At 44.2% G+C, this 12,117-nt stretch overlaps 1 protein-coding gene across 5 annotated transcripts in view; it reads left to right on the top strand.

The window, feature by feature from the left end:
- dlgap2a (discs, large (Drosophila) homolog-associated protein 2a) overlaps window positions 1-12,117 on the top strand; it is a 135,492-nt gene that overhangs the window by 99,636 nt on the left and 23,739 nt on the right. Inside the window, exons 4-7 of one of the 5 annotated variants that reach the window (XM_085258350.1) lie at window positions 1,464-1,532; window positions 2,559-2,718; window positions 3,357-3,573; window positions 10,318-10,377. In XM_085258350.1, coding sequence (XP_085114476.1) covers window positions 1,464-1,532; window positions 2,559-2,718; window positions 3,357-3,573; window positions 10,318-10,377 — 506 coding nt within the window. Of the gene's footprint in view, window positions 1-1,463; window positions 1,533-2,558; window positions 2,719-3,356; window positions 3,574-5,159; window positions 10,378-12,117 lie in introns of those variants that run through there. The other 4 variants (XM_085258348.1, XM_085258351.1, XM_085258353.1 and 1 more) reach the window with 4 other exon arrangements.

Genomic DNA, 12,117 nt, shown 5'->3' with positions numbered 1-12,117 from the left:
TCTGTCGCCGCCACCCTGTCTTTAAACGACACTTTGACTTTGATCGCACAAGCTGATCAATCACGCGCATTTACGGCACTTTCCAAAAAAAACTCGCATTTGTTTGGCTCCCGGCTGCTATAATTAATCAGAGTTAACACTGGCAAAGCTTTCGATAATTCTTGATTCAACATACTGTAATTACTCATTTAGATGACATTGTGTTTGAGCGTTTCTCCCTCAGATCTCAAGGTAAGAGCGGAATTCCAATTCATTGATTCGTGGCTGCGTGGGACGTGTCATGCATAGATATGCTGCTTTTCTGTTTCCAGAGCTTCGTCTCTTCACTTTTGTGCCTCTATTTCTAGTATAACAAAAGCACTGTAGCAAAATGAACGTTTTTAATCTTCCACGACATAGCGTCTCGTTCTCAACGACCGCAGCCTCCTGGATGCTGGCGCTCATGGCTTAAACAGCATATACGAGAGCTTATCACAGACAGCTGTGAGTCGTCTTGGTTCGGCGATTGCAGGTGCATTAAACTCAATTTTCTGCTGTTCACATTCTCACCTCTTTAAGGTATTTCAGGATTGCTGCTTTCTTGCACCACACTGACAAAACCCTAGAAAACATTTGCAGTAAAGATCTCTGCAGGGCGTTGCTCTTTATCAAACACACCTACGCCCAAGCATGTTTCCCAATTTTTGTCCCCGTTCTTTTAATGTTCCCTTAAATCAAATGATTATTTGAATTTTTGCTCCAGGATGAAATGGTTTCGGCTTAAAATGCACGTTGTTTAACCACTAACAGCACTTTCACTGGCAGCGTAAAAAGCAGGAAGTGTGAGATTCCCATCATCCCCTGTTGTGATATTGGCCAACAATGGAAGTGCATTAGTACCAATCAGAAACATTAGAGGAAATTTGCTGTGGCATGATTTGATAAAGGGCCGACGCATTCTCAAAACAGCCTCCCTTCACTCTGCTGCTGATAATAGACAGCTCTACAGGCAGCGATGGGCGAAGTCATGCACATTTCAAGCATCAGCCGGTGCACTTCTATCTGATCTTGTCAGCTAAAAGCTTTAAAGTTTAAAGTGTTTTTGTCCTCATTTAGCTCAATTAACCAAATGTAATTAGCCACACAGAGAAAGAGAGTGTGATTGATGCTTCACTGTAGCTGTGGTGTTCAGCATTCATCATCAGATCCTTTTTTTTCTTCACCGACTGTGGACCAACTCGTACCGCACTCCTCATGTTGCCATTCGTTGTGTGAACGTGTTACATTGTCTCAACCTGCCAGCTGACTCTAACTGTAGCATCCACCCACTTTCCTCATCACACAAACGCCATGACGGTCATACGGTGTCACCCTAATGTTTGCGGCGCTTTGGTGAGAATTCCCAAGCAAACATTCCGTGATGTCACATCCATCCAACAGCTCCTTGTGGGACCCAGTAACTCTGTTTTCTTCTCTACCCACAGCTCTTACCGCCTGGATAAAATCAACAGTGACATGCGTAACTACATCACCAATTTTGCTGCAGACTTGAGGTGAATACAGGTTCAGCTCCTCCCCTTGCCTCTCTGTTGCTGCCACGTTGCAGCGGTCAGATGTCAGAGCCAGCTGGCTCGCCGCCCTGCTGACATATTCAATATGGACGCCTTACAGAGCAAACACTCAAGACCAGTCAATGAAAGGTCACCTGGGGCAATCTGCTCATACTGCCAAAGCACAAGGCAATGATGCACACAATGCAGATTTGATTTTTCCTGCTGTTCTTTACATCAGCGTGCTTTTAGAGTTTTTTTTTAAATATAGTGCTAAAAATAAGATATGTGGTGCTTGTACCACAACATTTACACTTAATCGCTGGGTGTTTCTACCCCAGCATGTCTTTGAGTGTTCAGAAAGTTGATATTACTTTGCAAATACGCAGGGCCTTGCTACAGCATCACAAGATGGATTGGGAGACTTTTAATCACACTGGCATTTTCATGCTGCCAAACACCAGCGTTTATCTCTATAAAAACTGCTTACTCATCCCGGCCTGTCATTAGAAATAGATCTGGCGAAGGGAACCCAACCTCACTTTGCTATTCCAAAAGCGGCTCACATAGTATTCTTTATTTTACTTAAAGCACATTTCTTCCGAGTCATTTTCTCTTCGGCAGATTCCTAACCAGCCGTGGGTTTCTGAGCACCTCTCCTGCACTGCTGGGGGAGCACGTTTAATTGACCTGGCTGACACTGGGGTGCTCTCCAAAGTGCTTGCTCACTAACTAGCCCCTGATTTGCATTTCCCTCATTTCCAAGCACTGATTGGATGTTTCAGCACGACAAAAATCAAAGTGCCTTTCTAAGGACACGAATGAATGTAGCGGGGGGGAACAGGAAGAGACAGCCTAAGAGCCACGGTGTCATCCAGCCTCCCTCTCAAGCTCAGCCAGCTGTGCTTAGTAATCCTTCATCGTGTTACACAAAATGCTTGTTTATCAGTCAGATTATATTTAATTGATTTGCTTTATGGCTGTAGTCCCACTCCTGTCCTGCTTTTCTTTGTCTCTCTCTCTGTTCAGTCAGAGCTACCACTTGCAAGCCACCAGGGACATGCACCCAAGCATTGCCCTGGATCCCTCCACCAACTACAACTCACCCAAGTTTCGCTCCAGGAATCAGAGCTATATGCGGGCTGTCAGCACCCTCAGTCAGGCTAGCTGTGTTAGCCAAGTGAGCCAGGTGAGTGCGCATCCTTTAGGTTTGCACAGATTTTCCTGGATCCCCGAGGGAGCCAGAGGGGTTGGCTTTAATTTCCAGGAAAATTTAACAAAGTCATTTCATTTAAAATCCCACTTAAAGAGGCCGATTCTCCCAGTTTCATTGTCACGGCACTGAGTATTGTTTTCAAAGCCCAGGCATAATTTTTCTTACATAAATTTAGTCTCAACACTTTACTGCACATTGTTTATCTGGACAAATTAAAGGATTCCAGTGGGGCTTGCTGAGATATTCATCTCCTTAGTAAAAGAGAGATATTGATTTGCTTGGAGTCCCAGCATTTCAACTAAACTTCCTCTAATTCCTAATCCCAGTCGAACAAGATGTTTATCTTTGATTCCTGATATTGCCAAATGAGAGTGGAGAGATAACGGTTTAACAGTTTCTGCTGTTTTAAAGGCATTCACATCAAATCCAACAACAAATGTGTCACGAACTCTCTGACAGTGTACGACCTTGACTCCACGAACCTTCTCACAGACTCTGCTTCTTTATGATTTTAAAGTGAGAAAAAGTGGAGGTTTACAGCCAACCGATAAAAATATGTATCCTCACTACCCTCGATCGATGGAGCTTATTTATGGCTTTGTTTCTCTCAGGTGAGTGAAACAGAAATTAATGGCCAGTTTGAGTCTGTGTGCGAGTCTGTGTTCAGCGAGGTGGAATCCCAGGCCATGGACGCTTTGGACCTGCCCGGCTGCTTCCGAACCCGGAGCCACAGCTACCTGCGAGCCATCCAGGCTGGCTACTCCCAAGATGACGACTGCATTCCCCCCATGGCCTCCACCGTCACCTCCACCATCAGGTCCACCACAGGTAACCATGGTTAAACATAAATCTGCACAATATATTAGTGGACATGTGACACTAATACGTTTTATTTTAACAAGGATGTGTGGTTATGGATACATAAAGACTATTAGTGCCAACTCATACTGTCAAACAGTTTCAGAATATTTGCATGAATCATTCTTGTATGTGTTCATTTTTACTGAGGCATTTGTAGTGACCAGTTGTGAGCTGTTTGTACTTTGGATACAGTGCTTCATCTGCTCATCCACTGGATGCATCAAAGAGTAAAGCTATGAACCCTATTGAAAATCACAAATGGAAAGTGTCTGAAATAAAAATCAGGTCAGAATAAGGACACCTGCTGCTTTTTCCACTGCATATATTTCTTTGTTGTGCCACATGGTGACAGTGAGCACGCAGCTTTATCGTCTCGCTGGAAACACCACATGAAGTTTTTACTTGAAGCGAGTTTACACGGTGCTGCAAAAGCAGCTTTTCACTCACAGACTGTTTAATTCACACAAGTTATTTTGTCTCAAGCTCACGTTTACGCACAACGAGATGATATTACAGAGCTGCAGACAGTTGTGTCTACACTCGGATCAGCTGACTACAGCGGTAACCGAACTGTCGCACTAGTTAGTCATATGTATCATACGTGCAAATTACTCAGCTGAAACATGCATTTACTTCTGATACTGAGCATTCATTATAACAAATTGTAAGCTGTTGCTGGTTTCAACAATTCCCTGATTGCTGGATTCACAGAGGAAAGGATACGTCCTTGTACAGATGAAGAATGTGGGAAGAACAGAAGAGAAACGGCTCGGACAAGAAGTCCAAGTGGATTCCACCTCCTCCCGCAGTAGATTCATGATCCAACTATATGGGCTATAATAGGGAGAGTTAGAGGTGTGGACATCTGGAGATGTGCTTATGATCAATTCTTCATACCTATAAATGTTTGCTTACACTGCTTTCTCAGTAAACTCAAAGATCTCTTAAGAGTTTGGTGCAATGCATTTTGCCCCAGTTTTGGAAATGGGGCAACTCGATTTAGTCAGTCAAACTGGACTTGACATTTTCAATAGGGTTCATACTGTACTTCCTGATTGATGAGAAAAGCTTTGGAATATTTGCTCATCTTTGCCTCTTTTCACTGCACAAAGTTCACATTTCCTTACCTCAAACGGAAGCCGAAGAGCACGCAAGGACTGTTCGCACACCTCGCTGATTAGACGAAATTGTCCATTCTCTATGATGTGTTCCAGGAGCTAGGAGTTTCAGCTTTGTGCATTGAAAAGATGTGAAGAATGCATGCTAGAAATTAAGGATGAGAAGGCAGTGTAAACCATCAGCATAAATGAGTCAAAATGGGAGTGCTGTCTAAATGCTAATATGACATATTGTTGCTATACATCTGTGGGAGTCACACGAGGAGATTGGCACAATAATCACTGCTGTACATTTCAGCTATTATCTTATTTTGACTCATGGCATTCAGTGCATGACTTGATGTTACTGCATTGTGACAATAAAAAGCACATTCTCTCCAGCTGCTCACACCTTTGGCCATATTACAGATATATATATCTACATTTGTCTTCCAGACAGAAATTATGTGCAGGAAGACTCTTGTTTACCTGACCAGGACAGAATACATGAGGATTTGGCAGACACAGTCCCTCTGACTCATGATGATCTAGGCTGCCCCATCAGAAGAGACAGGCTTTACCACCAAGACAACACGGGGGCTACAGCCAAACCCTTGTCTGGACCACCTGTTTCTCCGAGCCTCTTCAGATCCACTGGAGCTAGTGCTCCAGAACGGCCATCACCAAAGGCCATCCAGGCCAGTATCAAAGAGTCGGCTACACTGGCTGCCGCTATCAGCATGCAGTGGAAGGAAGAGGTCTCGGCCATGCGTCGAGAGCTAGCTGAACTCAGGAGGGACCTCTGTAAAGAACTTCGTGCTTTCAACAGTAATTTCAACACTTTCACGCAGCATTATAACACATGGTCTCCCCAGGGAGGCAACATGGCCGCTGGAGCTGGGGCAGGCTTGGGTGCAGGAGCTGGACCTAGTACAGGGACAGGAACAAGGGCATGGCCTGGAGCGGGATCGGGGCCTGGACCCGGGCCCGGGGCAGGAAGATTTGGAACCTCCACTGCAGATAGAGGCACTGGGGGGGCTAGAGAGAAAAAGCCCCAAATATCCAAGGTATCGGTGGGGACCCAGGCCCGCAGCAAAGTCTTGGTCAGGCAGAGCACTGCAGATGCAGCTGTTAATTGTCCAGAAGAAAAAGACGAAAAGAAAGGGGCCCGCCGAGGCCTGCCAAAACAGCTCTCGATGGACCCGAGCATTCTTGCCTCTCCACAGTCAATGTACATAGAAAGTGCCATACCACTTTCTTTGGATCCAATACTTCCTGTCTTTGTTCGAGCAGTCAAGCCAGAGACACTTGATGTTACTGCTGTGCTCACCAGAGCTGAATCGGAGCTTGCAGTCGACGGTGCAGTTCTAAGCTCCTCTGACATGGCCACTAATGAGCCAACACTCACCACCCACGGTACAGCGCCACTTTCTTTAGAAACAGCCCCTGAGAGTCCTCAGGGTTCATCAACACCTGAACAGGAAATGGTAATTACTCCACAACAAACAGATGTAGGTCCACGTAATAATTCCCTACCCCAATCTGAACCATCTTTCACAGATAACACAAACCCCCCAGACTCCAAGCAAATTCACAAGGATACGATACAGCTGCCATACCCAGTCCCTGTAGTTACAGTGTCACCACCAGATGAACAGGATTATGACATCATGTCAGATTCAGAGTCTCCAGATGTTGTCACTGTGGACAAACCAGATTCAGGCCCTCAAGATCCTACTGCTGCGTCCTCAACATGTTCAGCACTGGAAAATACAGATTCCTCAGACCCAACACAAGAAGAACTTCAACCATCAGAATCGCCCGTATCCATTAGTCAAGGCTCAACCTCAGTCTGTGATGCACCAACTCCTCAGTTTGATCCTGTTACACTGTCTGATTTGGATAGCGGCATAACATGTCCTTCTATTGTTGTGTCAGAGTATCTTGACTCGGACGATCCTGCGAGTCCACCCGGCAGTGTCACAGATCCAGATCCCATTATCACCTTTCCCGATCATCCTTCCGACCTCCCTGATGAGGAGAAAACATCCGTCTCAACTTTTGCTTCCAGCTCTGTAGAAACTCCACCAAACCCTGAATCTCAAGAGTCTCAAGACTCAGACTGGCCACCTCTTCCAGAACCACTGGACACCACCACTATATATCACGCTGATCTGGTCCATTTTGACTTGGTCATGCTGACTTCCCTGGATCAAGATGATCTGGACTCAGTGTTTATGGATCCTGAACCAGAGCCTTTTGACATTAGTGTTGACTCTTTATCAAATGTAGAGGATTTAGACCCACCCATGTACCAGTCAGACAGTTCAAGTTCACCTCTACCATCTGTTGACCCTGCTGCAATGGGCCCTTTGGATCCTTCAGAATCAACAGAGTTTGTCTGTTTGGACCCAGCTACGGAGTATCACATGTCTCAGGACGTAGCCTCGGGATTACATGACATCCTACCACAGGTCACTGTCACAATATCCCCTCCTAGTTCGGTATCTCCTGATACATCACTGGAACTAGACTTTGGACCCACAAGTCCAGCCTCAGAACCTGTTCTATCATCAGGCCCAGATCTCCAAGAGATAACCTCAGAGGACCTGCTATCCATGGAGTCAGATGATGTTACAGCAGAGATACTGGAGTGTGTGGCTGTATCCCATATGACTGTGGGACCTGTGGAGGAGGATGTCCCAGGCAGTCCAGAAGCAGCTTCATCTGAGCAGGCCTTTTTGTGGTACAGGTGGCAGAAGAGGGGCCACAGGCGAGACTCGATGTACAGGAGTGCGAGTGTAGAACTGTGGAGTGGCAGATACGAGTACAACAGCGCAGAAATCACATATGTGTCTCTCACTCTGTGAGCTCATACCTCATTCTCAGCAGGCGAAATGTAGCTGAAAATTATATTTATAGCTTTTGGTTTGTAGCTGCCAGTGCACTTACAGCGACGTGCGCATCGAAATGTCATGGGATTGTTGGCATTCAAGCAAGAACTTCCTTCTACATCGTCCATGGAAAAAGACTGCATTGGTAGCAGCAAAACTGCATTTCATGGACTGCAACACAGTGCGAGAATGTCATAAACTCCTGCAGTGATAAATGCACTGAACAATAATGTTTCATAAACATTCACTGATAGCAGTACGAAGCTCTCTGAAGCAGTTGTCATCTCTGATGTGAATCATCTCCCAGGAAAGGACTCCTCATCCTCAGAGTGCTGGTTCAAATCAATGGATGATCCTGCATAACAAATGCTGTACACATTTATTTTAAGAGACTCTTTTAAGAGCTCACTAATAGACTGTAGAAACAGTCCAGAGTGTACAAGGTCACAGCCGTCTTTGCAATGATTATGGCAACTTTCCTTTTTTTGACCTATTTTGAGCTCTACTTGCATTGTCACTCTAAAGTGGGGTGAAGTAAATATTGGCAGTTATCATATAACTATATAAAGAGATACTGTTTACTATGTGAGCTGTTGGATGGACGGGTTTAAAGAGAGAAGAACATGAGAAATGATGTTTGCACAATGCTGAGTGGAACTGGGATCCTCTACTGTTACAGCTGTTTGCAAAAGTTTGAGCAAATTGTTTATTCTGTTGATATTTTACAGTGAATGCAACCTCAGCGGTGCACAGGTGTTAGAAAAAATAACTTTTTTAAATTCAGTGGCTTAAAAATAATAAAAAATATCAAATGTGCCACATGCAGAGGTTTGCATCTGCTAACATCACTGACGTCTCAGCCGTCTGGATTCATTAACAATCATCATTAGGTAAAATAAGGTGTGGGCAGACTTTTGCATACAGCTGCATTTTGTTGGAAAATAATTCTGCATTTACAATCATTCCCAACTAAAATTGCAAACCAGTAGAGTCACAGTATGTAGCTACCGTTACCTGCATACACATACAGTTTGCTATCAAACATGCACACATTTTCTGGACTGTACGGATGAATTCATCAGAGACGCTCTAAATTATTACATTTGTCTGACACTGGAATAACAGGCTTTGCTCAGAGGTGATGATGTATTTTTTACTGTAAGTTATCATCCTAACGCTCAGGAATCAAAGACTGAGAATGTACTGGGACATAAGTGTGATGACATGCCGAATTGTATTCCTTCCTGAAAAGAGGTATGTGTCACGCCGTAGTGCTGCATTTCCACATGTGTGATACTGACTGATGAAAATAATGTAGTAATGGTGCATGACAGATGGCCTCCATATTTCCTTGTGTTTCATATGCAGTGCTTCACTGTAGGTACTCGGTTCTATTCATAGCTTCATTTCGACATTCAGTGCAATGAAAGGAGCCTACGTACCACCGAAGACGCAGAATTCTGTTACCAGCAACGAACAGCCAGGCAAAAATCAGAAGATATATCTGCGCTCTCTGTCCAATTAATGCGCTATATGTGGAGTCGCCCACTGAAGTCTGCGCTCTGATAAAGTGCACGGAATAAAAAGGATCTTTCAGCAGAACATCAGTGAGCTGCCAGAAAAGGATTTTCGTCTGTTGTTTTGAGTCGAATGTGCGCACAGCACTTTATTAAAGTTTGCTAAATTAGATGAATGTGAGAGGTTTTCAAAGGGGAGGGAAGTTAATTAGGTTCTACTGTTGAATTCATTTTACTGACATAAAGTGCTCCACTTTTCTTCTTCTCCTGGCTCTCTTCCTTTACCTTTGCAAAGATCGTAACTAGAAGTAGCTCACTATTTATTATGCACTGTAATGGTAATATTTTTATTTGTAGCATATAATCCAAAAATAAAGTGCTGTAGGATGCAGCGTGCAACGGCACGTAAAGCCAGGCTTTTCCTGCTGGAACAGACAGAATGATGCAGGTGTGTTCGGCTAACGCGCCGGCCGACCTGAGTGTGTCACAACACGGTATTTACTGTTATATTATTACAAACCAAAAAAAGCCAGTGGCCTCAAGTTATCTGCCCAATCTTAATTTACAAAATGGCTTCGACTGCTTCCTGCTGTAGACTCATTTCATTTTCAAATTTCATCAAGATGAAGGTCGGTTCAATTGGATGGAAGCGCTGAGACCTTTTCTGACAGCGAGTCAAACGGTGACAAATACGATCATTATTTTTCACTTCATCGGGTACTTTACATTAGACGGGGTTATCACAACCTCACTTTCTTGCATTAGTATTTTTTTATGATTTAAGATAAAGTGTGATAAACTGTAGAGGTCATGCTGTCATCGTAAATAAAAGACAAATGATCATTGTTGTTCTGTGGACCCACTCATGATCTGTGTCCTCAATAAAGTCTGGAAATAACTGATAACCCAGCAAATATCAGAAAATGAGTTGAAGTAAAGAAGATGCTTACTGCTTGGTGTTAACGAGAACAATCGGGCACTTCTACACTATTATAATGATGGTACTCTATCACGACGCTCATCCTGCTGCAATAGGAGCAATCATAAAGCACAAACTCCCACTGTGCCAGATGATCCTCATATCCTGCAGTTTGTTCTTGGATCCAATCTAAGTATGGCTTTTTGTATTGTTAATCCATTATACTGTGTGTTTGGGCAAATACGCCCCCTCTTCTGAATATCCCATCGCTCCCTTGTTTTCAGGGATCCAGTTCTGCCTCCCCTCCACCTGCAGCATTGATTGGACACCCCAACAAACCCCAGGTAAACTGTCTACCTGGGGCATTCTCTGTTGCTCCGTTTCAAAGTGACATATTGTTTTAATGAAACATGAGTTGTCCTGCTGTTAAAAAAAGGAGAGAAAGTAGAGAGAGAAAGAAATATATAGTTTCTGTTGTTGAGAATAATGTTGAGGATCTGCACCAACTCACATTCATGGCATCACAAACTTCATTCGGTCCACAGGAGGCTACAGCCGTAGCTACCTGTCAAAGTCAATTAATTCAACTTGAACAAGTTAAACCAAAGAGCCAAATAAAGCCATGGAAAAATGGACCGCAAAGACGTGGGGACACGGTCGGGCAGGGAACTGTTGGGTTCTGGAGGTTCTACACTGGTGAACTGGAAAACTGAGTGGAAATTAACTGGCAGGAAACTGGCTGGCTGTTAGCAGCATGAGTAATGGGCTGGGGTTAGTTTTGTCTGGAGCCAAGCCTAGCAAAAAGCAGACTCTTAAACTGGGCGATCTGGACATGGGTGATAAACCTTCTGTAGCCTTAGTCTCAAGTGGGAGTCAGTGGGTTTGATCTAGCTGATACAGACCCTTATGGCTAGCAGGCTGGTGCTTACTGGGATGGCTCTGACTAGATGACAGTTTCCTCACTACAGCCCCATTAAAACAAACCTGCATATTCTGATTGAGGCAGACTTAATCGTTGAGAGTGCTTTCTCTGCTGCTGCTTGGCATATTTATGAGTGCACCAGTTTCTCAAACGTCACACAGACACATGGACACGCTCACCTCTGAAAGCTCTGTTGTTCTGTATGTTTTAACGATCTTCCTAATGAAGTGTCACATGACACGTGAGGCTAAGAACACACAGTGGCGTGCAGCTAACTGTTGCCCTGCAGATGCTCTTCTTCTGGATGCTAATGCAGAGCGGTGGCACCGTTTCTGACTGCAGAAGCCATTAAATACGACCACGAGAGTGTGGCTTCCATCAAGTACAGAAGAGCGTCTGATCCACAGATCAAGAACGGGTTATAAAATGACTGTCTGCAGCCACTCGTGTGGTTTATTTATCAGGAACAATGTTTTTGTCCACAATGAGCCATCACGCTCCTCAGGACGCTTTTAAACTTTAACAAACCCTCCAGGTGTGGTTGAGTACGTCAGAGTAATGACTCACCCTGTCTGCTCTCTCTTATCTGTAGTGAGTTATTCTTATATTCATTTCTTTAATGTTTCTGTCTGCAGTGCTTGTGATAGTGCCAATAATGGAATCCACCATCATTCTTCGTCTTCCAGCCTCCCTTCAGATCATTTACATATTCTTAAAAGCCTACTGCAAAACAAACTGCTGCATTTCCTTCGTAGTTATAAATCCAGCCGGAGAGAAAGACTCTTAACAACGTGTCACTCAACTCTCTTCCAAACTCCACGCCCATGTTAGCATGCAGCCAGCCTGATAGATGGAGAGGTCCTAACAGAGATGGAGTGGTTGACTCACTGCCTTTGTGTCTCACGTTAATCAGCCTGGCTGCTGCGCGTAGAGAAAACAAAATGGTTTTTACTTTGAATAAATTTAGCCGCCTCTGAAGGTTCTGTCATCGATTACTTTTTAGAAATGAACACTCTGCGTTGCACTTTGTCTGCTCGCTGCGATGGACACGTTCAGCAGATTTAGGCCCAAACAAATATAGTCCGTTTGTACTCGTGTATGCTCGAGGACTACATCCTCCCAGGTTTCTACATGTTTGTGTCACAGTTTATTTATTGCACCA

The sequence above is a fragment of the Mchenga conophoros genome, linkage group LG19 (assembly GCF_057382185.1).
Source record: "Mchenga conophoros isolate Kocher_MC1m ecotype Shallow Benthic linkage group LG19, M_conophoros_male_GT1.1, whole genome shotgun sequence".
In the NCBI taxonomy this organism is placed as follows: Eukaryota; Metazoa; Chordata; class Actinopteri; order Cichliformes; family Cichlidae; genus Mchenga; species Mchenga conophoros.
The sequence above is the reverse complement of the archived record's forward strand: the minus strand, read 5'-3'. Positions and strand labels throughout refer to the sequence as shown.